This window comes from Equus caballus, chromosome 7 (genome assembly GCF_041296265.1).
Source record: "Equus caballus isolate H_3958 breed thoroughbred chromosome 7, TB-T2T, whole genome shotgun sequence".
Lineage (NCBI taxonomy): Eukaryota > Metazoa > Chordata > Mammalia > Perissodactyla > Equidae > Equus > Equus caballus.
In genome coordinates, this window is record NC_091690.1 from 3,093,175 (window position 1) to 3,119,138 (window position 25,964).

Sequence of the window (25,964 nt, forward strand, 5' to 3'; positions counted from 1 at the left end):
AGGCAAGCGGCTGTAGAAAGAGACATTTAATACTTTTTTAAAAAAATCGGGATTACATTTCAATCCGCCCTAGACTGTGACGGAGGCCACGTTGCTCGTCTCAGCCGGGACATCCATGCTTCCCCACGTAATAGCCACGAGGGGGCCCTGGGGACAAGCACAGCCTGATGTCCTGGGGGCTTTGCTGGGTCCCCCGAGGGGAATGTGAACCAGGCCTGAGGGCCCCGTTTAGCCAATTTTTGGATTAGGCAAGAGGGAAAGCGGGTGTGGGCCGGGCCCTGCTGGTCTGGAGGAGACGGCCAGGGCCGCTGCTGATGGGGGTGGGCACCCAGGTCCCTCCCCCAGCGCGGCCCCAGCAGCCGGGGGTGTGGGGACGTTGGCTCCTCAGAGCCTTTGTGCTTGGCCTTCGCAGAGTGGAGGCTGGGGCCCCGTGGTCCCGTGTGGGGCGTCGGTGTGGGGGCAGCTCGTGCCCGAGAGAAACGCTCCGTGTGCTTGGGGGGGGCACCCTGTGGGCGGGAGCCGGGGGGCGGTGGCTCTGGTGTGGGGTTGAGGGAAGGGGTGAGGCCTCCCAGAGGCGGCCTGGGAGGGGGTGTGGTGGGGAATGAGAGACAGGGTGCCCGCCCCAGGCAGACATCCGATCCCGGGCGGGCCGGGAAGAGAGGACGGCGGATGGGTGAGGGAAGGGCCCAGCCAAGTGCCCAGGCCCTGGAGGGGCGGGGGGAGGTTAGTGTTTCTGAGAGCACCGTAGTGTCAGCCCCTCCCGGGGCGGCTGGCGGGGTAGCGGGAGGACGAACGCTGCCCAGCCGGCCCCCACCCCTATGGGAGGGCGCTAGTGTAAACAGGGTGCCCGCCTCCCGGCGGCCCTCCGGCCCTGCTACCCCGTGGCCAGCCGGGCGCCCCTCGGGGCGAGAGGAAGGCAGACGGCGGGGCAGCGCGTCACTGCGGCAGGGGCACCAGCACCTCCACGTAGCTGAGCGGGAAGAAGCCCGACTGGCCATGCAGCAGCCCCTCGTACCAGTTCTCGTCGATCTGGTTGGTCAGCGTGATGATGTCGCCCTCGCGGAAGCCCAGCTCCCCGTCGTTCTCGGGCTCAAAGTCGTACAGGGCCTTACAGCTCGGCTGGTCCAGGGGCGCTGGGGGTGGGCGGAGGGTCCGGGCTTCCACCTGCCCTGCGGCTGGCGGGGCGCTGGCCGCCCCCCAACCCTGCTCCCCGCTCCCTCCAAGGAGAGCTGCTCCTTCCGCCATGCTCCCTAGGGTTGTCAGCAAGAGGAGGCAGGTGACAAGAGGGATGTGGTCACCCAAACGCTCCTAGGAGGAGCTGGGGATGCCCCGGGGCAGCAGGATGACAGAATGACCAGAAGCCCACAGCCCTCGGGGGGCCACTCAGAGCCTAGAGCCGGCTGGGCGCCCCTGGTTCAGGGAGGCCGAGGCCCAGGCTCAGAGAGGCGCTGCCCCCTGGACAGCCCAGCACAGCGAGGGTTCACTGTGACCAGAAAAGGGGAGAAGGAAGACCCTTCTGGAACAGACTAGAAGGGGGGATTACAGACTGAGGCCAGGAGCGGGCAGGGGACACTGAGGGGACACTCACGCATGCTCCTGCTGGGGGTCCGGATGGGCTTGTCGGAAGATCGGAACGACGATGAGCCTGCTCGCAGAGAAAGCAGAGGTGGGCAGGGGGCTCAGGGCTGGGGATGCGAGGCCGGGGACTCGGGACAGGGGGCCGTGGGGCCCCTCTCGCAGAGGGTGCGGCTCCCAGGCCCGGGACAGTCAGCCCGCCCGCCGGCCCGTACCTGTGACCTTGGGGGCCGTGGCGCAGGGGAAGCCGCCGTTGGGCTGCTCCGGCTCCCCGAGCTCGAAGGCCTCCCGCGGCTTGGGCTTGTACTCCCGCCTGGGGCGCGAGGAGCCTTCTCGCATCCTGCACGAGGAAGGGACAACCCTGAGCATCCTGACCCTCACGAGTCAAGGTCGGGGAATGCCCCCCACCCCCCCAGCTGTTTATGCTGCTGCCCCAGGACTCGGGGGGCCCATTGGAGGAGGGCCTGGGGGGGTCCCGGGGAAGCATGGAGGCCCGACAGCTCCACCCTGGCCAGCCTCCCAACCCAGCGCTTCTCAGAGGCTGCCGACCAGAGCCCTGCAGCCCCCTCGGTGGCACGACCACCCCCCCCACTGGGCCCCCGCCACCTGAGGCTTCCCCTCCCAGGCCCTGGGCGCCGACTGCTTGCCAGGCGGCTCAGGGAGAGGAGCCCCGGGTGTCCCTGCGGGAGATGGGCAGTGAAAGGAGGGGACCGCAGGGTCAGCCCTGGGTAGCCCCCAACTCAGGCTCGGTGGCAGCTCTGAAACGCCTTGTCTGTCCCACCTCTGGTCCCTTAGGCCCCCAACCCTCTCCCTTGGGTACCAGGACGAGCGCCCTGAGGCCCTGCTCCGTCCCGGGACCCCGCCCCCAGGGCCTGTGAGCAGCAGCCAGCGCACGGCTCTGGAAGGTGGGGCCCCGAGGAGCAGGCCCAGGAGTGCAGGGGGGTGACCAGGCTTCGGGGCAGCCTGGCGCCCAGGCCTTTCTGAGCCGGCAGAGAGCGGGATGGGGCTCCCATGGGGAGGGCCAGGGGGCCGGGCTCACCTTCGCTTGAGCTTGTCGGCCAGCTCGTCCAGGATCTGCACGGCCTGCCGGTGGTAGTCCAGCTGGGCGTCCACCAGCGCAGAGAGCTGGCTCACCTGCTCGATCTGCAAGGCACCAGCCAGGGCTGAGAGGGCTGCCCTCGCTCTGACCCTCATTTCGGGGCCGCCTCCTGCAGGGAGCCTTCCGGGACTGCTCTAGCCCCAAGGGCCGGCCCCTCCCGTGCAGCGGACCCTCGAGCTGCCGCTGGAGGAGTTCAGGCGAAGGGCCTCAGCGGCTGCCACCCGCTCTGCTCCTGCAGGTCCCCCTCTATGGCCTTCACTCCCTGAGCAGGCCCTGAGCCCGCCACGCTCCGGCCCCCTCGTGCACCGGCTCCCGGGGCGCGGGCACGTACGTCGGTCTCCAGGAGGTTGTGCATGCTGGTCTCGGCCACCTCCTTGGACTCCTCGAACTTCTCCATGGCCTGGCGCAGCTCCTCGTCGGGGATCCTGCCCTGCCGCTTCTTCTTGTAGTCGAAGTCCAGGCGGCGGCCCTCCAGCTTCTTCAGATGGTGCTGGGGGACAGGCGGGGCGAGGGTCACACCGCAGCGCCCGGGACCTCGGGGAGGCCGTGCCAATGCCCTGCAGCCCCTCCCGCGGGAAGCCCGGCCCAGGCTCGGCTGTGAGTGCGCAGAGGGGGCTGAGGGGTCCAGCAGGAGGGGGCGCGCCGTCTGAGCGAGGGGGCCCAGGGCTGCTCTGGGCTGGGCGCGAGGGTCAGGCCCCTGCCCGTCCTGCAAGGGGTCTGAAGCACGGCCCACGCACCTGGATCTCCTTCAGGTCCTTGTCGCACAGGTTCTGCAGGGGGTCAATGAAGTTCTGCTTGACCTCTATGTCCAGGGAGTCCTTCACCTCCGCCAGGCGCTTCATGGACTCGCCCGCGTCCAGCAGGGCGTCGCCTGCGCGAGAGGACGGGGTGGGAAGGAGGCCGTCACACGAGGCCGGGGCTGAGGGGGCCAGACACCCCCAACTGCTAAACGGCCCCCACACCCCGTGCCCAGGGACCTGGAGGCCAGAATTCAGAACAAAACAAGGGCCCCGAAGTCTGAATCTGAGCCCCACGGGCAGGAGCTGGCGAGGATGGGGTCAAACCAGCCGCTCCCTGCCACGCTCGGAGAAGGGGCCCCTACGCCCCGACCCGCAGGGGTGAGGACAGCCTTCCGGGGACTCGGTGCCGCTCGGATCCTCCCTCACCCGGGCCACTAGCCGGCCCTGGGGAAACTTCTGCAGCGGCAGGAGGGCAGCGCCGTCCTGCCCGCCTGTGCTGGAACGCCCCGGCCCGCCCGCCGCCACCCTGGCCGGCCTCCCGCGGCCTCACCGAAGTTGGACTCGCCGCCCAGCTCCTTCCCGTGGCGGATCATGCACTCGCCCAGCAGCCCCTCCGACTGTGGGTAGCCGGGGTTCTTGACCTGCCCGCGGATCTTGGACACTGTGTTGAGCATTGTCAGCTTGGCCCGCGAGGCTGGAACAGGACAGGCCGGGTGGGTGCGTGGTGGCCTCTTGGGGAGCCGCCAGGCCTGTGTGGGGCCAGTGCTGCCAGCTGCCCCCTCTGCCCCGGGCACCCCCTTTCTCCTGACACTCATTTACTTCTAAAGCACTCCCCAGGATAAGGAACCTTGCTCGGGTCTGGTGCCCACTGATGGCCATGCTACAAGGAGACCCTCCCGAGCAGACTTACCCTCTGCTCTCAGGGGCCACGAAGGAGCCCAGGCAGTGGGCAGGAGAAGTGACCGGCTCCCCAGGATCCCCAGGGCCTCCTCGTCTGGGGCAGGGCTCTGACCGGGACCCTCCCCTCCCTGGCCTGGGAGGAGCGCCTCAGAGAAGCAGTGGCGGGCAGGGACAGGCACCCCAGCATGAGCTCTGCCCTGGCACAGGCCTCGAGTGGACACAGCTGGTTCTGCTGCCTGTCCTGCAGCCACTGCCTCCCGCTATGGGAACCAGCATTTGGATGTTCCCCAGGGAGAGGTCCTGGCTCCCTCTCAGCCGAGGAGACCCCACCTCACGCTCCAAAGGTGGGTGAGTGGCCAGGGCCTGGCCACCCGAGGATGGACACCCAGTTTAAAGTGGCCCAATGGGTCAGGTGGGGGAAAGATGCTCTTTCTCACTGGGATTATTAGCTGTAAGGGTGATTTGAGGCTAAGATTGCCACGAGAACCAGAAGCAGCCAGATGAAGCAGAAAGGAAACGCACGACCCTGAGGACAGCCTTTGGACCCCTGGATCCAGCTATGCCTGAAACCCACCTACCCCTGGACATTTCAGTTCTGTGAGCCCATACATTCCCTCTTCATGCTCTGGTAACCAGAAGATTCCTGACTGGCACAGCAATCTGAGAGGTTAGGGGCAGACCCCTCACAGCTGGCTGCACCCCTACCTGGGTTGGGCTGCAGGTACTCAATGGTTCTGGCCAGCACTTCCGCCACAGCTTTGCTGGTGACATCCACTTTCTGTAAAAGAGGCAGCGTGTGGGGTTTCCAAACCCTGGGGTGCCCACGGCCAAACCAGAGCCAGGCATGGGGGCTTGGGACGCAGTGCCAGGCGACAGGCGGGACACCACCTCTCCCATTACCTTCTCCATCTCTTTGAAGTCATCGTCAAGCTTGGTCCCTTCAGCCCCTCCGACCTTCTCACTGACCAGCTGGGGGACAGAAGGAGGGAGAGTGTGAGGCTCAGAGGAGAGACGGCCCCGCACATCCCGTTGGCTCCAGGACGCTGACCGGGGCAGCCAGCGGCCCGACGGCTGGCCGAGTGAGGACCCGGCTCCAGACCCACACACTCCTGCAAACCCAGGACAGGGTGCCGTGCACACCTCAGGGACCTGCTGGGCCAGCCGCGCCCAGATGGAGGCACCACGGTCCAGTGCCGGGCATGGTGCTAAGGTGCCCTGAAGCCCCTTCCCCACTGACTTCCTGCCTCTCCAGACGGGATCTCAGGGACCCCGGGCCTTCACTCCCCCAAAACACATCCTCCAGGGCGCCTCTGAGAGGCGAGGCGGCCCTGCGGCGGCATGAACAGGGACCTGGCCCGTGCCACCTGGAGTCGCTCCTCAGCCCTTGTGGCGCCGGCACACGCATTGGAGCAGCCGTCTGCACACTCAATTTCTCACGTTCAGTCACATGGACACGCGTGCGCCCCAGCGCAGCAGGTGGCATGTGTAATTTCTTGTGCACAACCACAGGCACACGCTCCATTTCCCAAGGGCAAGCGGCCGCCTCTGCCCACCCGCCAGGACACCTCCTGGGTTCCGAGTGGCTGCCAGCCTGCAGGAGTAGTCAGACCACCACATTCTCCCCGTGCGGTCTTGGGCCGTCGGCTTCCCTGGGCCTGAGTTTACCCGTCTGTATGATGGGGTGGCAGGCGTGGACTCACAGGGCTGCTGAGTGTGAGTGCGTGCTCAGGGGTGTGCCTGGCACACAGTAATCACTGGCTACCCACGCCTCCGACCACTGTCCCTTTCTCCGAGCATCCTAAACCTCCACGGGGACTGCACAGACTCCAGGATTGGCCTCGCCTGCCTGCCTCTATTCTCTGTCCCCAGCAGGGGTCAAGAGGGGACGGGGGCGCAAGCCCCTGAAAATCAGTGGTTCTCAACTTGGCTGCACCCGGGGCATCAAGGAGGGGACTGGGGCACAGGTGAGAAGCCCGCCGCAGTGGGGGGACAGGAAGGAAGCAGCGCTGGTGCGAGGCGCGGTGACTGTCACCACCCAGAGCTGCTTGGGCTGCAGCTGGCCCGGCGCCATCCTCTGGGGCCCTGGCGGGAGAGGCAGGGGCTGCCCTCCGGTTCTGCCAGTGACTCGGGAGGCAAGCCCCGGTCTCTCCCGAGGTGGCTTTGGGCGTTTCACTTTATTTCACGGGACGGTTTCACTTCTTTTGATTCTGGCAAAACAGGACGTTCTCAAATTCGGCGGTCGCCAGAGAGCGAAATGAGTGAGCTACCTGACTCGAGCGGGGACTTCCGGGGAACTGGGACGGGAACCGAAGTGCCGATGCTCAAAACCACACCTTCCGGGCCGAGGCCCTGGGCTGGATGGCCTGTTCCGGGCACGAGGACACGGCACCCGGCGAGAGGGAGCAGCGCCCGGGGAGGAGGCCCTGCTGGCGGGGCCCACGGCCGCTCCTTCCTCTGAGGAAGGGGGCACGGGCGGACCCTGCAGCCTCTCCCAGGCCCCGTGGGAAGCTGGGACTCAGTCTTCCTGAGCCCTCTGGATGGCTCCTCGGGCCCCCACACGAGGCCCGATGTCCCTGGCCATCCTTGTTTCTTGGCACTGAGAGGCTGCACTGGAAACACCCGGGTCCCCACCAGTCCCCCTGTTCCACTCCCGCCTGGGAGCTCTGAGCTCAAGTCCCCCATGTCCCTTCTCTCCAAGGCTCACAGGCTTGCAACTGGCACAAGTGCAAGAAAGGGCGACGAGGCCAAAAGGAAAAAGTGGGGCAAAGAAGCCGCCCGTCAGCCGCAGTAACAGAAGGGCCGTGGCACTGAACTCAGGGTCCCCAGGGGGTGTGGACACTGCTCCAGCCGAGGGGACCCCAGTGGCCCACGAGTAGCCCGTCCAGTGGGGAGGCCACAACCCTGACCTGCCGTCCTGCTCAGGGAAGCTGCACACGTGTTTGTGGGCCCGACAAGAGCGGCATATGCCTCCATGGAAATAGTACCTCCACGCGTCAAGTCTGCACCCCAAGTTAACAGAGCCCGCCTCCCACACTCCCTTAACCGGTGCTCACTACAACCTCATTGTTCTCACGCTGCATGAGGGGAAACTGAGGCACAGCGCCCTCCGGGGCCCAGCCGACTGAGGACTGAAGCCCGCTTTTCCCCTCAGCATCTAAAGGGCAGCCAGGGCCCCACATGGGCTCACGGTGTGGCCACAGCCCCCAAGGGCCAGCAGGGCGGTGGGTGACCACCAGCCACTCTCCCGCAGGGCCACGACCGTGATGGCGGGCCTCTGGAGAGCACAGCTTCCTGGGCTCCCCTGGCTGGGCGGGAGCCTGAGTCACGGGCAGCAGGCCCGATGGTGGCTGTCATGCGGCCCCGCTGGGTGAGACCTGGCTGGGGAGTCCCTGCGGGAGACTCAGTGGGACCCAGCAGCGGCCTCTGGAGATGACGCGCTGTTGCCCACGGGATGCTCCTCTGGTCTTTGTGAGACCGGCTCCCGACCTCTCAGATGCCAGCCCTGGCTCTCGCTCCCCTGTGCCCACAGGCCCAGCGCTGCCCGTACCCCTCACTGTGCCTTCCTGCTGGCAGTGTCACTTCTTCCCGTTTGTCCAGCACCGAGGTGTAAGCCCAGGAGGAGAGGCCGCGCCTGGCTGCTGGCTGTACTCCTCCCGCGCTGGCACAGCATGGGCCTCGGGCAAGCGCTCAGTGACCGTGCGCCCCACGAAGGGCCTAGCGTGGGCCCCTCCTGGGGAAGGCCGGGCAGCTACATGTTAAGGAACGTCCCAGCGGGGGTCCTGAGACAGGCCATGGGTGAGGGCCCCGGCCCAGGCCCCCAGGTGACACAGCTGAGCACTCGCCTGCCTGTGTCTGACTGTCTGTCTGTTGTAACGGCTGTATGGAGGTATCACTGGCCTTTCACACGCCCCACGTGCTGTGAGTGGACACCCGGACGCGTTTTGGCGACCGCACCTGGACCCAGCTTCAGAGCCCCTGCAGCCCCGTGGCCTGCTGTGCCGGCTCGCTCTGGTGGTACTCTCCCGGCACCCGCACAGACGGACTCACACCTGTGTCTGGCCTGACTGCTACTTCCTCTGTATTATCTTCAACCTTTGGGAGAGCGTGCCCTGCCCCGACCCCAGGCTGCAGGTGCCTCCAGGGCGGATGGGGCCCAGGTCCCTGGGGCCCCAAGGCCAAACTGCAGCTCAGACCACAGAGATGGTTCTCACCAGCGAGAGGGTCCGAGAGGCCCCAGTCCCGGTCACTTCCCTCATACCTGACCCCCGCGCCCTATCCCACTGGGATGCTGAACGGCCATATTTACGATGACACGCCCGCAAGCGACTGCGGGGTCCAGGCGGGGGCCTGTTCGGGCTCCCGCATTTATTAGCGGTGGAGCCGTGTGGCCTGATGATGCCACTGTGACCGGGCGCCTGGGAAGGGAGCGAGCCTGGAACGGAGAGGGGTCTCCATGCCAGAGCTCCTCCACAACTTCAGCCGCACGTGTGGGCCGCGGGTGCTGCCGGCGAAGACCCACCGGGGAAGGGGCTGTCCTTCCAAAGACGCGCTCTGCAGCCTTCGCGACCTCCGGCTGTCCGTGGAGAGGAGCATGGAACGCGCTATGCGGGAGAGAGCGCGTCGTGGGACAGTCCACGAAAGGAGCCGAGGGGACGCTGTGCGCCCAGAGCCGGCCAAGCAGCAGCGAGGGCGGGAGCAGCGCTCGTTCTGGGGGTGCTGGGCAGGCATCTCTGTGGCGGCCGCGGGGCAGCGGAGCAGCACGAGGCCCCGAGCCGGGCGGCATCCACAGCACCCCTGGTAATTGAGTCGTCCCAGCAGGGAAACCTGATCGATCCACCAGAAAGTCAATGGGCGATCTGTGGCTCGCTGACGGGCACACAGTTCGCTTTGATGAATGGAGACATTAAGGAGCAGGGGGAGGAGCAGGGGGAGGAGCAGGGGAGGGAGGGAGGGAGGAGGAGGGGGAGGAGCAGAGGGAGGAGCAGGGGGAGGGGGGAGGAGCAGGGGAGGAGCAGGGGGAGGGAGGGAGGAGCAGGGGGAGGAGCAGGGGGAGGGAGGGAGGAGGAGGGGGAGGAGCAGGGGGAGGGAGGGAGGAGCAGGGGGAGGAGAAGGGCTGCTCGGGGCCTTGCTGGCCGGGATGGGTGCTCCGTGTGCTCCTGCTCCAGCCCCGTCCAGCCATCACGCTTGGGCGGCCACCACAGCGCTGCAGGAGCACCTCCCAGGCTACCAGCGGAGGCCTCCCCTCCCAGGCCGGTGAGGGTCTGGGGGCAGGCCTCCCTTCTCCCTGGCTGTCTGTTAGTCCCAGGATGGCAGGTCCCATGCCCCCACAGAGCAGCCCCTCCCTCCTCAGCGGTGAGGGCTGAGCCCAGGGCCAGGCAGAGGAGAGAAGCCGCCCGAGGGCACCGGCCAGAGAGCTGGAGAGATTGGCATGGAAAAGGGCGATGGATGACGGCCAAGGGTCCAAGCCCTGCCGTGACCGTGTGGCCCTGGACAGGCCGTGCTTGGGGTCTGGCCGGGGAACGGCCCTCCCGGCTGAGGCGCTGTGACCCGAGACTCTGCTGTGAGCACCTGTGGCTCCCCTTGGCGACGTCAGGAGGGCTCCACAGGCCAGCGCTGGCTGACGCATGTTATGTGATGAGCCGGGTCTGAAGCAGGAGGGGTGTGGAAGGGGCGTGAGCCTGCCCTCTGGGAGGGAGCCACCCAGAGAGGAACGTGACGGCAGTGCGAACTCCCCGAAATGGCAGCGGTTATGGCTCCCGGCGGGCGAGCCGCAGAGCCCAGCTGTCTGAGCTGGACCTCGAAGGAAGGGCCAGGTCCCCAAAGACGGAGCCAGGCCAGACGCAGAGGCTGTTCTGGGGGAGGCGCAGGTTTGGGGCACAAGGGCCGCTGTTCCTGGCCCACCGCGTACCAGGTACCACACCGGTGTCACGTTATGGAGGTGTCATGTCGCTGACTGTCACATGCTCCCAACAAGGCGAAGACTGGGCACCCATTTTACAGAAAAGGAAACCACGGGGTGGGAGGGGGGGAACTTAAAGGCCGTGGAGCTGTAAGGAGGGGCTGGGAGCCGCCCACCCATGCCGCGCCCCGTGCTGGAGGACTCGTCAGTGATGGAACCGGGTGAGGCTGGGGCATGGCAGGGCCCAGCCGGAAGGGCATGGGTCCTCTGAGGGCCACGGGGAGGCGTCGGCTTGACCCATGTGCAGAATGCTGGACACGGGAGGCCCCGAAAGGCCACTGGTGACCCCAGGGAGGGCTGGGCAATTCCCAAACAAGGATGATGGCTGCAGGTGCAGAGGGAGGGAGGGAAGGACACAAGGATGGACATGTTCGCCTCTAGGTCCCTTCCAACTGCCACTCTGCTCCTGCTGCCTCTTAAGGTCTGGAGCGCCGAGTGCCCCACAACTAGAGCAACCCCCTCTGTAGTTTCCCTTCCGGTCGGTCTCTGTCCTGTGACTCAGAGTCCACAACACGGGCAGAGCCCAGGCCAGTCTGTGGCCCGGCTGAGACGGGAAGCCGCTGGCCATCTTGGGGCTCCTTTCTCCGCCCGGGCCCCTGGGGAGGCAGCGTGCCGGGTGCGCCAGCCACCCTGACGCCTCCTGCTCTCCCTGTGTCTGTTCTGGGCTGGAAACCTTCAGCGGCCCGTGTCACCAGGATACCCGGGACGACGTCCAAAGCCTGGGCCCCCCTGAGCCGCTCGGTCATGAAATGCTGGCTGGCGGGGCTGGGGCTCCGGTTCCAGGCTGCTCCGAGCGCCCACGCGGCTCTGAGAGGAAAGGCCAGGGTCGTGGGGCTGTGCTGCCACCTGAGGGGCTCGGGAGAGGGGCCACCGGAACAGCAGCTGTGCCCTGTGACCCTTCGTCCCCGACGTGGAGGAATCAGAGGGCAGAAATCCACTCCTCGCCCGAGGGGATGGGTCAGCGGGGACGGGGACAGAAGGCTCTGGCAGCCAGGGGACAGACCAGACCCCTCACAGCTCTTTACACCCAGTTGTGAGCTGACTGGGAATCCGTCAAGGAAGGAAGTGTCCTGACAAGTCAGGCTTGCCTTGGGCAGCGGGGGAATTCCGAGATTTCCCTGGATTTGCTGGCACATGCCTCTGGGCACACATTTGCTCTCCTCGCAGCAATCAAGGCTGCACGCTCCTTAAGGGGCAGTCTGTGAGCGTAGCGGCAGAAGGGCCAATCAGGGAAAGGCCGCGGAAGCGACTTCTCACGTGCGCCATGTGTCAGGGGTTCACGGGACACTGAGTGCTGGCAGCAAAAGGAGGGCGGCCTTGGATGGCCAGGGATCTCTCAGCGGGAGGGAGGCCTGGGGCTGGTGGCTGGGATACCGGCTCGGGAGCAGAACCTCTCAGGTCCCCAGGCTGTGGGGACAAGCCAGCTACGGGGTTTCCCAGCCAGAGGAGAGGAGCCTGGTGAGAGGCCTTGGTCAGACCTGGCCTCTCGCAGTCTACACCCCGTGGTTTTATGCCTCCTGCATGGCTGGCCGTTTCCGTCCCCTCGCAGGCTGGCACAGCCACCCGCGTCCCGGCACCGGTGCCTCTCAGGACTGCCTGGTGCCTCGAGCTTGGGAATGAGCTCCCGGGCTGGCGCGGGGAGAGAAATGCTACCTGGAAAGGCGTGAGCTGAAGGCCCTGGGCAGCCCCGGGCAGCCCCGGCCGCCCCTCCACTGCCTGGCCACGCCGTCCAAACGAGGGGGCCATCCTCTCGAAGCACATGGCTTCACCCGAGAGTTGGAGCTGGATGCCGCACGGGTGCTGGGACAAAGTGGGAACAGGCCATCAGAAGGAAGGGACTGGAGAGGAAGTGGCACCGGCAGAGGGAAGACAATCACTCATGAGCCTGATGACGAAGCTCCCCGAGATGTAACAGGGTCCTAAGGCCTGACCCCGCTGCGCAGGCGGTGAGGCCCCAGCGCCAGCACCCGAGCCTCCTCCAGGGCCGACATGAGAGTGGCTCCTTCGGCACCGGGAGGGGAAGACTTTTTCTTTGGGGACAGTGACACTGCCAGACCCCTGAAAGTGCCTGGCCCACCCTCCCGCCGCTGCCACACCTCAGACTGTGCTGTGGGCTCTACGCACCCTGGAGCCCTTCACAAGGGCCCCTGTGCCCCCCGGAAGCCCCTCCACCCTGCTGGCCCAGGCCTGTCCCCGCCCCGGCTCTGACTCTCCTCGTTTCTCCCCAGGACCCCTGGGTGGCCTCCCATCCAGAACCCTCCACGAGCGGGGCCTGCGCCCTCTCCAGGCCCCCAGGCTGCTGCCCACCACCCGCCATCAGTCCTGCTCAGGCCTGACTCCTACGTGGACGTGCGAGGCCGCAGCCTCGGCGTGACCTCCTGTTAGAGTCCCCATGCCTCTGGAGCACTTGTGCCCTCTAACGCCGCGTGCCGTGCGACCACGGTGTCCCCGGAGCCATGGGAAGCTCCCAGGGTGCACGGAGCCCGCAGGTCTTGCTTTTGGCCCCTGCCCAGCGCATTGCGGGGGTTTGGTGGGCACCATCTGACCCATGGCCCCACCCGGAGTCACCCTGAAGGGCCCCGCCCACAAAGGGCATGCTCCTGGAAGGGTCAAAGCGGAGTGCTGGCAGTGCCCGGCCCCTTCCTCGCCTCCCAGGGGAGCGGCTAACAAAACGCAGGCACGGCAAGGCTGCAGAGGCTGGGGGAGCTGTGACCACAGGGCCTCGGAGGGCGATCGAGGGGCGGGGCAATCATGGTGCTTGCAGGGTGCCTTCGCCTGCTGCTCTGGGCCCAGCTACGACGAAATAGGAGCACGGCCCCACCTTTCTGCTTGAGCCAAGTGCCTTCCCCCAGCCGCCCGCCAGGTGACTCAGCAGCCCTGGGGACAGGGTGACAGGGAACTCACACCCTGCCTCGCCCCAGCTGCACGCGGCCTGTGCGGAGGGCGGGGGGACAGGGTGGGCCGAGTGTCAGCCCATGTGGTGCCCAGACTGGCCAGCACTGGCCACGGGTGGGGGTTCCCCTCGCAGCCCGTCTGGCCAGAAGCCACAGACCTGAGCCCCTTCCTGACACCCCGTGGGGGGGGCGGTGGCCTGGGGTCAGGGTGCCACCGCTCCTGGTCCAGGCTCCTCTGGGGACTTTCCCGGTTTCCTTGCGTATGACAACAGAGCGCTGGCCCAGGTTCAACCCCAAGAATCCATCGGTGGTCCTGGGGTTTCCATCAAGACGTTGGGTTTCCCCAAAAGGGAGCAGAAACACTTAACGAAAAGTGCGCCCTGCTGTCACTCATGGTTAACCAGTTCCCATTAACCGGCAGAGTCTGGGGAGGAAGTGGGCCCCGCTGGGTGCCGAGGACGGCTGGCTCCTGGCTGTGGCACCAATGGGCAGGCAAGTCTGCTGGAGCTGAGAAGGGGTCAGCGAATTCCCACCTTTCGTGTTCTGTGAGACGCAGCAGAGACCACACTGTTCTGTGGACCTGCCGGCCCTCTGTCACCCTTGAAAAGCCAAGAGGGACGGACGGAGGCAGCCAGGACCTCCCGCACCACCTGGCCCAAGGGCAGCCTCTGGGCAGGCGCCTCCACCTTATAAACGGGACAACTAAGGCCCCAGGAGGGGCCATGCTTTGCCCAAGGCGAGGCAGCGTACCGTGTGTGCCACCAAGCCAGACAGGAGGGGTAACCGGGTCCCCAGTGCCTGATCGCCCCGCTCCGCAGGCTGCCCCTGCACGGTGCTGGTGAGCTTCCTCAATCCAGGACCGGCCAGGCCTGCAGGGGGCTGGGGAGCCGGGGGAGCTGCCTAAGAGCAGGCCGGGGCTGCGGGAGCCCGAGGGCGGCGCTCAGGACTTGGCCGCAACCTGCCCTCTGCCCAGGGTGGGGCCACACCCCAGGCCCCTGGGAGCAGGCCTGAGCCTGGCCGGCTGTGCCAAGGGTCTTTACCAATGACTGGGAACAAATCGCCATCGGGAACTCTGGCCAGAGTGAAAATGCCTCGGTGTAAATGAGCCTTGTGTGTTTTAATGTCTCATCTTGGGGACCAGGCAGGAGGAGTGCGTGCCACACAACCGGGAAAATCAATTTCAGATGAAAACATAAAAAGAAACGCCCAACCCACAAACAAATGAGGCGATAAATCCCCCAAGGCCTCTGTGCCGGGTGCATGGTGGGGGAGGCGCCCGGCCTACAGTCAGCGTGTCACACATGTGTGCAGAAATGATAAGGCCTTTCTGCACACTCATCTTCTCAGTGGTAGGGCTGACGCAAGAGCGGCCCTTCAGGAAGAGCTGGGGAAATGGGGCTTGGCAATCCCTTGAGGCACAGAGCTGCTCAGCCTGCAGGAGGCACCAGGACCACCTCTCCTTCAGTAACGAAGAGGCTGTGGGCACCTGGGCACAAGTCTCATCAACGAGGGGCCACAGGTACCCCAGCTGAGGTGACCGACCAGTCTAAAGGCCTGGAGCCCCCGCCTCTCGGAACACAGCTGCGTCTCCCCCGTCTCCAGACCCCCCTTCCGTTTGTAAAGGCCTAATGAGGGAGAAGCCACCTCTGCCAGGAAGCCCTCCTGGTTCTCCATCGCCCGCCTCCCTCGCCAGGCGACAGTGACTGGGCTGCCTCTCCCATCACACTACGGGCACCTCCTCTCTCATGCCCCTGTCCCTCTAGGACCTCACCTGGGACCAGGCTCTCCCAGGCTGTGTCTTCTGTTCCACATGGCACTCGCCTCCGTCCCACCTCAGAGCCCCTGCCCCACTCGCCCCTCTCACGGCCTCCCACCCATGGCCCCTGCAGGGCTTCCGGATTGTTTGTCCGTCTGCTTACGGCCCTCCTGCCACCAGACTGTGAACGCCAGGGGAGCACCCCGTCCCTGCCGGACCCGCACTCGGAACAGCAGCTCAGGCGCAGGAAGCGCCCATGGAAGGAACCACCTCACGGGGCTCTGACCTCCTCCCACCCCTCCACGGGGGCTAATCTGGGAGGGCAGCAGACTGGGGAGCCGGCTGGACGACAGCGGCCCCGTAGCCCCGTCTTTGCCTTCTGTCACTATGGGCAGTTCAGGTCAGGCCGGCACTGGCTGGAGGCTGTAGTCCAGCCCTCTGCTCTCGGCCCGGCCTGCCCGCAGCTCCCTCCCCAGAGAGCAGAGCGTCAGGACCTCAAATCTGACAAATCTGACAAATTTGCACAAGACAACAAATCTGACAAATCTGAGCCGCCAGGCCGGGGCTGGCTCGCAGCCAGAGGACCCTGCTCCCGGGCGGGCCGTTTCTTATCGACAGGAACTCCATAAAAGCGACGGGTCTGCGGTTTGGAGGACAGGACACAAGAAAGGAAGGCTGACGGGCAAACAGGCTTTGAAGACCAAACGGAAGTGACCAGAAAACAGGCCGGGCTGGAGCTGGGGAGGGGGAGGGGCGGGCGCCCGGGTCCTCCAGGATGGCCAGCTGGGGCAGACACGGCGGGGCAGGAGCTCCGAGCCCGCACACAGGAATGCACCTCGCCGGGCTCCCCTGCTCACCTGCCATACCAGGGCGGCAACGACAGGCTGCAGTGACAGCTGACTCAGGCCACCGAGACCAGTTCCTTCAGGTGTGGCTACCAGAAGCCCCTGGGCCGGTCACAATCCTGGGACGGTACGCGGCAAGTCAGGGAGAGGTGATGTTGACACTGTCACCCTGCACAGCCGCCCTTAGTCTGCGCCCCGCCCCGTCCAGGGTGCCTGCCCTTCTGAACGGCCAGGTGGGTCATGGAGCCCCGGGCTGGAAGGATCTCAGCTCAGATGAGGAAATCGACAGGCCTACGAGGAGGGAGCTGCTGGGGTCAGGGCGGCAGTTCTGGAGGGTCAGCGGCGCTAGCCGCTCCTGTCCCTCAGCTGCCATCACCCTGCAGCCAATGGAGCAGTGGGCCTTTCCCTCCTCAGGATGTGCACACACACTCACCGATGTCACCACTTGTGACCCAGGGATGGGCGAGCCCCGGGGCCTGGCAGGCTCCCTGGGACCGAGCTCAGGCCACCGACCAGGAAGAGCCGTCCTCAGGGGCCCTTTCTCCTCCCCGGTGGCTCCTCTTCATTCCAGCAATGCCACTCGGGATGGCCGCGCCTCCCCACCCCAAACATGCCCCATCCGCAGACACCACCTCCCCGGCGGCGGGGCCGGGCGAGCAGAGCAGTGCAGGGCCCGGCCCAGGGGGCGCGGCGGGCAGTATCGGCTGAGATACGAAGCAGTCCGTGTGGGTGGGCACAGGCCCCGCCGGGAGCCGGGGGAGAGCACTGGTCCTTCAGGAACAAGCCAGGACAGCGCCCCATGGATGGAGTGAGGCTGGGTGGGCCAGGCAGGCAGCTCGAGGCAGGGTCCGGGCCCGGCCAGGGTCAGAAGCAGGGGCCTGCGGTGGCCGGGACAACAGGGCAGGATGGCAGCGGTGTTTCTGGAGTGGAGGCGTCATGGAGACCCCTCTTGAAGAGGGAACAGAACTCTACTGGGGGGAGGGGAGGAACAAGGTGGCAAGAGGTAAAAGGACTCGGTTTGAAGGCAGGTGGGGAGGAGCCCCTGTGCCCATCGAGAACAGCACCCGGTGCACAGCTGCCACCCTGTCACCACCTGGGCCACCACGATGGTGCCCCGGCTGCCCCTCGTCCTCCTGCTTCTATCCAGACAACCGACCGGCCCCCAGCCGTCCCTGAACACCCACGGCTTTCTGCGCTCCAGCCCAGCTAACTCGAGTCCGCCCCGCTATACCCCCTCTCCGCCTTGAGTACTCACCCCCCACCCTTCCAGATGGTGCCAGGGTGCACACCTCCTCCAGGAAGCCACGCTCACGCTCTGTGCGTGAGGGACTTACGGGGGTCTTGCTGCATCCGTGTTTCAGTGACTGCACCGAATAGGTCAGCCCCGCTCTCCCGGGTCTGCGCCACATCAGCTGCCATCAGGACAGGACGCGCTAAGCGTTTCATTACACTCCAAAGGCCCTCCAGGTCTGACGACGGTTCCCCACTCCTTTCAAGGCAGGTGACGAAGACCCCGCGGGCCTCAGAGTGGCTTTGATGGCCACAGACAGCTGCGCACTGCTGAGTCAAGGCACTCTCGGCAAGGCCTTTTAGTATTTATTCTTATTTTTGCAGGAGGCAAGCAGCCCCGCTCCCTGGCCTGGCCGCCCTCCTCCCAGGTCTCGTTTCTCTGTTGTCACCGTGTGATACACGTCTGGTGTGGCCACTTTCGGAGCCAGGAGCCCTAAGAATATCCAAACCCCTCTCCAGCCGAGGATGGCAGTCTAGGAGCCAGGGCGGCTCCCGCGCCCCTGGAAGGACTGACCCCAGACAGACGGTGTCTGGGCCCCTGGACAGGGGTTGGGAACACAGCAGGGCGGGCCGGCAACCCGGAGGCCTCGCCACGGCTGCCTGCCTAGGAAACCCTGCGTCGTCTTTTCCTTTCTCCTTCCTCCGTCCAAATTCACGGCCAACGTCCAGGTCACCTCCTTGTGAATCATCCCGGGGTTCTCCCTACAGGGCGCTGGTCATGGGACCCTGCGTTGGCACATGGGCCCCATTTCGATCACTCGGCCACTGTGCGTGTTTGGGACGTTCTCCTGCCCTGAGCCGATCCGCTCTCTCGGGATGGGGCCGAACGTTTGGGGTGAAAGTCAGATGGCCAGATCCCCCCTTTCAAGATCATTGCACTTATTCATTCAACAAATATTTATTATTCCTGTGCGCCAAGTACAGCAGAGGGAAAAAAGCACGAATAATATAAGCACACAAAGAAATGATACAAGGTCCTATGACAAGGGACCAATGGGGAGAAGCTACTGTCTCCACAAGCAGACGACCCTGGACATGGCTCTGAAGGATGGGCTGAATCTAGACGCAGGAAGGAGACAGGGACACGACATGAGAACAGGCAGAGCAAGGGGACACAGGGGTCTGCACAACGCAGAGCACAGAGGAACCGAAGGCCGGCTTGGAAACAGATGCCCGGGACGGGGTGGTGACGTGTCTGTGAGAAGACATGGGGCCGCCAGCAGACGGCAGGATGGAAGGAACAGCCGCCAGACCAGAGAGCTGCCCACCTTCCCACCCAGTGGGTGAGACCAACGCCGGTCGGGGCCCGGCTGTGGGCTTCCCGAGGCTCAGACGGGCAACGCTGTTTTCTCTGCATAAAACCCGAACCCAGAGCCGGTTTCCAAATTCACGGTCAGCAGTGGCAGTGGAGTATCAGTCACCAGCTCTGAGGTCACCAAAGTGGGGTCCAGGAAGCAGGGGATGGCTCCCTCGGAGTTCCCCATTGCTCCACAGGGCACGGTGACTGAAGGGGACGGGCGGGAGGCCCGCTCCCAGCACAGCGACCCACAGGCCAACTTGGCACCGTGAGCCGGCCCTATTCTCCCGCTGACGTCCCTGTTAACGCGAGTCCAGAGCTAATGGAGGGTGAGGCGCACGTGCACGTGCACGTGAGCACCCGCCCCAAAGCCTGAGCCGAAAACCTTCATCCGATGGGTGAGGCTTTAAGGGGTGGACCCCACACGTTGCCTACAACTGTTGTAACAAATTACCACAAATCCAGTGACTTAGAACAACGCAAATTTCCTAAGACAAAACAGCAGACAGCACGACTTTAGAACAACACGAAGGTCTCGAAGGGGTCAGGAGTCCGACTCGGTCTTGCCGGGCTAAGAGCAAGGTGCTGGCAGGGCCGCGTTCCTTTCTGGGAGTTCCAAAGGCGTTCAGGGGCTTTCCTGCCTTTTCCGGCTTCCAGAGGCCGCCCACATTCCTGGGCTCGTGGCCCCTCCCTCCGTCTTCAAAGCCAGCAAAGGCAGGCCCAGCCTGCTGCCTTCTCTCCGGGCCCCTCCACAGTGCCATCTCCCACTGACCACAGCAGGGAGAGGATCGCACCTGGACAGGCCCTTCTGATTAGACTGGGCCCACCCGGATCATCCGGGATGGTCTCTCCATCTCCAGTCCCTGCTCTTTCATTTCTTTGAGGAAGATTAGCCCTGAGCTAACTGCCGCCAATCCTCCTCTTTTTGCCGAGGAAGACTGGCCCTGAGCTAACATCCATGCCCATCTTCCTCTACTTTATACATGGGACGCCTACCACAGCATGGCTTGACAAGCAGTGCCATGTCCGCACCTGGGATCCGAACCAGCGAACCCCGGGCCACCGAAGCGGAACGTGTGCACCTAACCGCTGCGCCCCCAGGCCGGCCCCTCCAGTCCATGCTCTTAATCCCTTTTGCCAAGTAAGGTAACACGGTCACAGGTTCCACCAGCTCTGCGTCCAGGACTTCGGGTCTCGCGTATCAAACAGGCTGTTTTTTCCAGGCTGGCACCACTGCAAACCTATACGGTTACATCAAACAAGGGATGGCTCTAGAGAAACTCCCAGACACGCCCCCGGGGACATCGACAGGACGGCGCACTGCCACACTGTTTGAAAGAGCGAGAACTTGGAAACCTCCCGAATGCCCACCAGCGGGGGACGGAAATGCACCGTCCGCGGTATAATTGCTCAAAAGGCGGCTACAGAGCTGTGCAAAGCAGCTAGGGCCACACGTGTGAGCGTGAACTAACGCACAGCGCCGCGCAAAGCAGCAGGTGACACACACAAACACCATGTGATCCCGTTCACGTGAGCGGGCACCTTGCACAACCCTGCTGTCGTTTCTCAGTGACAAACTCGCGTGTGGGGAGGGGTACGGGAGGCGGCCCCCACTCCAACCGCACTGCCCACCTTTAAGTTCTTGTGGGCCCCTGGCTACCAGCTGGCCATTCTTGAAGTCTCTTTCTATGTTCGAGACACTAACACAAACTTCAGGGGCCTGAAAAGGGACGTGCCCCTTCATGACCAACTGGCGGGCAGGCCCAGCGAGCGCGCGGAGCCGAGCTAAGGGGAGACTCCTCCCGGAGAAAGGCCGCCCCTCCTGCAGGCCTGGCCATGCCGCGTGGGTTCCTGGACGAAGAGGGGCAGGAGGGCCTTCTCTCCGAGCTGCTCAACTAGCGGACTTCTCATCCATGAGGTCCACGGGCCCGCGCCGGGGGAGGCCACCCACCGCCCACTGGCCACCAGCGGGGAGCTGTGGCTCAAAGACTCCTCGAGGGCGAAACTGACTCACGGGGCAGCAAGAAACAAGACTGCCACATAGCAAGGATTCTCGGCCTGGCCCCGGGAGAGAGATAAAGGCAGGGTCAGGGGATGGAGGAATCCTGGCGCTCCCTCGCTGCCCCTCTGAACCACAAAGGCCGTCCTTGATGGGCCGCAGCCGCCCGCCGCCTTCAGACAATCACAGCTCTGATGGGCTGAGGCTGCCGGGCGGATGGACGCCTGCCCGTCTGCCCGAGGCAGCCATGGGGCCTCAGGCTGCAAGGCGGGTGGCAGGGGGTGACGGGATGCCTTGGGGGCCAAAAGGGCCGGAAGGTGCCAGTTTCCTTTCTGGGGGCTTCCTAAGGATGCGAGTCTCCGCTCCCTCTGGGGCTGAGGCCCAGGTCCTTGGTCAGCTGTCCGCTTCAGCCGGGGCGGGGCTGGCCGGGGGTGCCGGCGGCAGAGCTCGGAACTACGGGCCAAGGCGCTGTCTGGGGACTAAGAAATCGGCTCAGCGGTGCCTGTCCCTGTCCTGCCTCTCCCCAGACACCCAGGAAACCCACCCACCACCAAGGCTCTGTCTTCTGAGCCTTAATGCACGTCCACAGGACTTCCCACTTCTGCGTGGCGGCTGGGAGGGGCATGGCAGGGGGCGCCGCGTCCCCCAGGGTAGGGAGGTGACACAGCACAGGGCAGGACATGACTCCTGCTGTGATGCTCTTTCGTCACTCCTTATTGGGGCTGGAGAAGCTTCCGGGGGGGGCACTGTGACAGTCACCACAACTCTTTAAGGAGAAGGAACAGGGGCGAGGTTTCCATGGAGAACCAATTACACTGCTTCTCTCCTGCCGCATCTGGCGGTCCAGTGACTACACTCCAGAGCAAAGAGCGGCATCCAGATCCCTTTAAATAAACTTTAAAAGCCAATTTAAAAGGGAAAAAGGCAAGTTAATTCACTGATTCCAGCCAAAGGACAGGAGTAGGTGACGAGCCTGGTCCCGGTATTCATACACGGTGGGGAAGGTGGGGGAGGGAGCCGGGTCTGGTGCGGAGCTCCCCGGGCCAGCAGGGAGGACGGGAAGTTGGGCAGCAGGTGAGCAGGAGCTTGCTGCATTTCAATACCAGCGGGGCACCTGGGGACCACCATCTAGGGGGGCTGGGAGGGGCATGTCCGGGTGCCGTGACCGTGACCGGGATCAGGGATGCAGGTCTGGAGGACACGGGCACGAGGGGGGTGGGGGCTGGGGAGGTAAGTGAGGTCCTGGAGGGAGAAGGCCCAGAGGCAGAATGGGAGGCCTAGAGAGAACCAACCGGGACAAGCAGGAGGAGGAGGGGGAGAGAGAGCTGGCAGGCCGCGGAGGGAAGGAGAGAGGGAGAGAGGAGGGAAAAGGGCAGCCAGGCACAGGGAGCAGAGCCACCACTGCTCCCGTCTCAGAAGTCCCCCAGGCCTGGGGAGGCCGGGGAGGGGGCCGGCTTGGGGAGGCGGAGTCGAGGGCAGGCCTGGCACCTCTGGGTCAGTTTCAGCCTGGCCACAGCGTCCAGGTGACAGAGACTGCCTGTGACATGGGTCAGGCCCCTCTGGCCCAGCCAAGTGCAGGTCCGTCTGGGACACAGCCCCTGGAGTTCTCGAGGCAGAGCCGAAGGCGGAGGGTACAAGCTCTGAGCTCTGAGTTACTGTTTCAACCAGTCGGGCCTGTTCCGACCGATCCCTCCGAGGTCTAGTCAGACGTCCCACTTCCCTGGTTCCGCCAGGGCCTGAGCAGGAGCCAGGCAGGGGCTGGTGCCAAGCCACCCCGAGGGACACTGCAGGACGCCCTGTCCCCGGACAGCCCACTCCCATTCTGAGAAAGAGCCCACCATTTCTGACGCCACAGTCAGCAAGCCCTGACCCAGGGGGCCCCGGGCCTGTCACCCCCTCAGGAGCTTGCATCTGAAGAGAAGAAAAGCACGTTCCATGAGAGGACGAGCTTGGCATGCGGCCCGTGGGCGGGAAGCCGCTGGGCCAGATGCTCCGAGGGTGGAGACGTCCTTCAGTGGGTGGTCAGGGGAGATGGCCAGGATAAAGGGAGGTACACATGGGGCGTCAGAGGACCAGCAGGAAGGGGACGGAGGGACCGGGCTGGGCGGGGAGGAGATCGGTGGAGGCAGGAAGGTACCCGGCCAGGCGGGCCGAGCAGACCGGTCAGACTCGAGTGTGCTGCCCGCGAAGGGGGAAGCTGGGAATTAAAGCCAGGCCCAGGGCGGGGGCCCCAGAAGGTGCTGGACGCCAGGGTGGGGCTCCAACGGCACCCCAGGTCAGCCAGGGCCGGTCACAGCACGTGTCCCGGGCCCTGCTCCCTGTGGGCGTGCTTACGAAACTGCTCCACTCTTACACTCACAGCCCACGACGCCGAGATTTGCTCACTCGCGTGCAGAGGCACACGTCCCTCCGTCCGTCCAATATGTACTGAGTTCCTGGGCCAGGCCTGGGCGAGGCTCCACACTGGGCACATAGCACTGGGCAGAAAACACGGGCCCTGCCCTCAAGGAGCTTCTAATCCAGCAACAAAGACAACACCATTGTCACCCAGGTCCATCTCAGTCCTCCCCGGGGAAGGCGCCTCCTCTGTGAACGTGGGGACTGAGGGACGGGGCCAGAAGACCATGTGGAAGGGCAGAAGGGACACAGGGAGGGGGACACGTGCTCACCGAGCCAAGGGCAGAAAGGGGTGCCCAGCACGGGGAGAGCGACCCGCCTGCTCCTCCCCCACCAGGTGGGCATCTCAGGTGGTTTGGCTACGACAGCATCTCCTGCCTGGCGAGGGCCACGGAGCCCGCTGGAGGCCTCGGCGCCCAGGTGTGGAAGCCGGGCAGCCAGGCAGGCTTCCCGACGCGGGCTGGGCTGCGGGCGGATGCTGAGTCAGGCCCTTCGGAGGAAATCGCGCATCTGTCTTCCTGCTGTGGCCGGAGCTCCGCGTGACCCCGCTCCCGAGGCCCAGTCAGCAGGTTTTTCTAGGAGCTGAGTGGAAAAGGGGGACGAGGCCCCTGGGAGCCTGCGTCCTCGGAGCCCTGGTTACTGCCTAACAGGAAACGGGCAGAAAGGCCCCAAACTGCAGTGCTCAGAAGAGCCTGCGAAATCCAGCCCTGGGAAGGGGGGGAAGGCAGGGAGGGGCAGGAGGGGGGGAAGAGAGCAACCAGCTGGGGCTATAGCCTGACACATCCTTCCACCCAGCTTTCCAAGGACAGCTTTGAAAAAGAACCGGAAAAGCCGCCCCCAACACTGCACCAGGCACGTAGACGCCATCAGGGTTTGAGCGCTGGGTGAAGCCCCCTCAAGGCGCATTCCTAACCCCCTGGGGCAAAAGAGCCCTGTGGTCTGGAAGCTTCCACGTCAAGCCCTCCCGAAGGCTCAGAAAGCTCACCCGCCTGGGAAATCAGACAGCGAAGACAATTTGCCTCTCCTCCCCCCCGACTCCCCAGCCGGCCCCCCATAGCACCCAAAACGCAGTGGCCTCCAAAATCCTATGGAGAAGTTGGCTGCACCCCCCAAATTAAAAAACCAAGTTTCCCCAGATTGGATCACTTCAAACTATTGGTAACAATTGAGGAGAAGGGCTGTGACAGGAGCCAGGGCAGGACCAACCAGCCTATGTCCCAGGGTCAAAGGGCATGGGCACCTGTGCCAGAGGCAACTGGCCGCAAGTGGGAAGTCCTTCCTCCGGGGAAGAAAGCGAGCAGATGAAGCGAGCAGATGCGCGTACAGACAGCTGAAGGACAAACCAGCTCGGGCCCCCAAGGGTACCAGTGCCCAGATGCGGCTCCCCGAAGGGAAGGCTGGGTGGGTGGGGGGTGGGTGGCGGCACCCTCTCTCTGTTCATTTGCTAAGTCTTCGAGAGTCCTGGGCCTCCCAAGTGGGACAGGCCCCAATTTCTGAAACTGAACAGGGAGCCAAGGGGAAACTCCTAACCTCACGAGCTGTTATTAAGTGGCCCACGGAATATAATTAAGTATCCTACGGCTTTGCATTAGGACACACCCAGATGAACAGGACAATTAGCTCGCACGGCTCGACTGGTCTTCAATAAACACAGGACTCTGAGTCAGAGGTGAACTTTCGGCTTAATTTACGGCTGTCACGGGGTGGCACAATCAGAACACGGTGACCCCTTAGTCCTGGTTTGTTAATAACAAGAAGACGCAGGATGCTGCTTGGTGACGGAGCGCCCCGGGCATGGCACACAAGGGGTCCTGCATGGGAGGTGGGGTTAGCCTGGTTCCCAGACAGCCCTGGGAGCGGCGGGGTTTAAGGAGGCCCCCGGTTCCTTGGGGAAGGGCAGGCTCAAGGCTTCTTGTAGCTCCAGAGTCCAGACGGGTTACCCCACCCAACAAGCTGGTGAGGGAAAGCTAAGGCAGGAGAGCGACCCAGCCTGTCCACTGACGGAGCGGGATGGGAACACCTCTGCCCGGGGGCCCGCAGGGACGCTGCTAGTTCAAGGATCTTCTAGAACGAGACAGCAGAGTGGCTTCCTGTAAGTGGAGATTTAATCCGGTTCCCATCATGCATGGACATCACGACGGCCCCTCCACTGCCCCAAGGCAGATGGTCTTCCGGAGGTCAGGCTGCAGCTGCCGAGCTCAAGGGCCTGGGGCCGGCAACCCTCTCTCCACACCTCACCCGTCGCCTATCCTTCCCAGCGCACGGGTTCCACACTTGTTTTCATGCTGAGGCGGAGGGCTTACGGATTTTTGTATCTTAAGATCATTCTGTGTTTATTACTTAACAGGCACTTTGCTAGGCGATCAAAGGCACGATTCCACAAAACGAGGTTTAAAAAATAGGTCAGAGCGAGCAGAATCTGGGGACGTTCCAGAACGCGAGCCACCGCCCCCAGTTACTGCTTACTCTAACAGGTCGGGGTCCTGGGTCCCCCCCCCACCCCACCCTCCGCCTCTCACAGGAAGTTTGAGCCTGCCTCCTCGGCACACACCCAGGGCCTAGCGAGCATCCAGCCAACTTCAAAGCTATGGGATATGGCGGGCGTGAATTCCCCTCCTAGCTCAGAGGGAATCAATCTTTCAGTGCAAACTCTCTCCCTCCTTTCAGGCAAAAAAAAAAAAAAAAGGTCAGGCGAGCATTCCAGGCGGCTGCCAGCTCCATCCTTAGTTACACTCTCCAATCTCCACCGGGCGGCTGCAAGAATTATCAGGAAATCATCTAGCAGTTCAGGTCTAGAAATTAAAGTCACCCAAACACACACCACAATGGGAAGTGAACTTTGCAGCCTGGGTCTCACCAGCGGGTTCCTTCTACCCTCCTCAGTTCCCCAGAAATACTCTCAAAAGCCCCCTCCCCCAAATTCTAGACATGCCTAAATACCAGATGGCTACTGAAGGTGTGGGCGCCACACCGGCAGGACGGAGGGGACGGAACGACGGGCCCGAGACAGACGCCCATTTCTTTTACTGTTTTCCTCTATAGATTCTTCCACTTTCCTCAGCCCAGGCCCTCAGCCAGTCAGTGGCCAGTTCAGAATAGGAAATAAAACGTCACCAACCTCCCACTCACACCCAAACTGATTTTAAACAAGACCTGAAAGTTTCCTCGAGACGAAGGGGGGTAGAATTTGCCAGCACACGCCGGATACTGGTA

At 64.2% G+C, this 25,964-nt stretch overlaps 1 protein-coding gene across 2 annotated transcripts in view; it reads right to left on the bottom strand.

Moving 5' to 3' along the window:
• Nucleotides 1-11: 11 nt before the first annotated feature.
• SH3GL1 (SH3 domain containing GRB2 like 1, endophilin A2) overlaps nucleotides 12-25,964 on the bottom strand; it is a 29,783-nt gene continuing 3,830 nt past the window's right edge. The window contains exons 2-10 of one of the 2 annotated variants that reach the window (XM_023644437.2): nucleotides 5,215-5,283; nucleotides 5,020-5,092; nucleotides 3,965-4,108; nucleotides 3,412-3,545; nucleotides 3,006-3,164; nucleotides 2,615-2,718; nucleotides 1,791-1,915; nucleotides 1,589-1,645; nucleotides 12-1,250 (exon numbers count right to left, since the gene is read on the bottom strand). In XM_023644437.2, the coding sequence (XP_023500205.1) occupies nucleotides 937-1,250; nucleotides 1,589-1,645; nucleotides 1,791-1,915; nucleotides 2,615-2,718; nucleotides 3,006-3,164; nucleotides 3,412-3,545; nucleotides 3,965-4,108; nucleotides 5,020-5,092; nucleotides 5,215-5,283 (1,179 nt within the window). In that variant the 3' untranslated portion in view covers nucleotides 12-936. The remainder of the gene's footprint in view (nucleotides 1,251-1,588; nucleotides 1,646-1,790; nucleotides 1,916-2,614; nucleotides 2,719-3,005; nucleotides 3,165-3,411; nucleotides 3,546-3,964; nucleotides 4,109-5,019; nucleotides 5,093-5,214; nucleotides 5,284-25,964) is intronic. The other variant, XM_023644438.2, reaches the window with a different exon arrangement.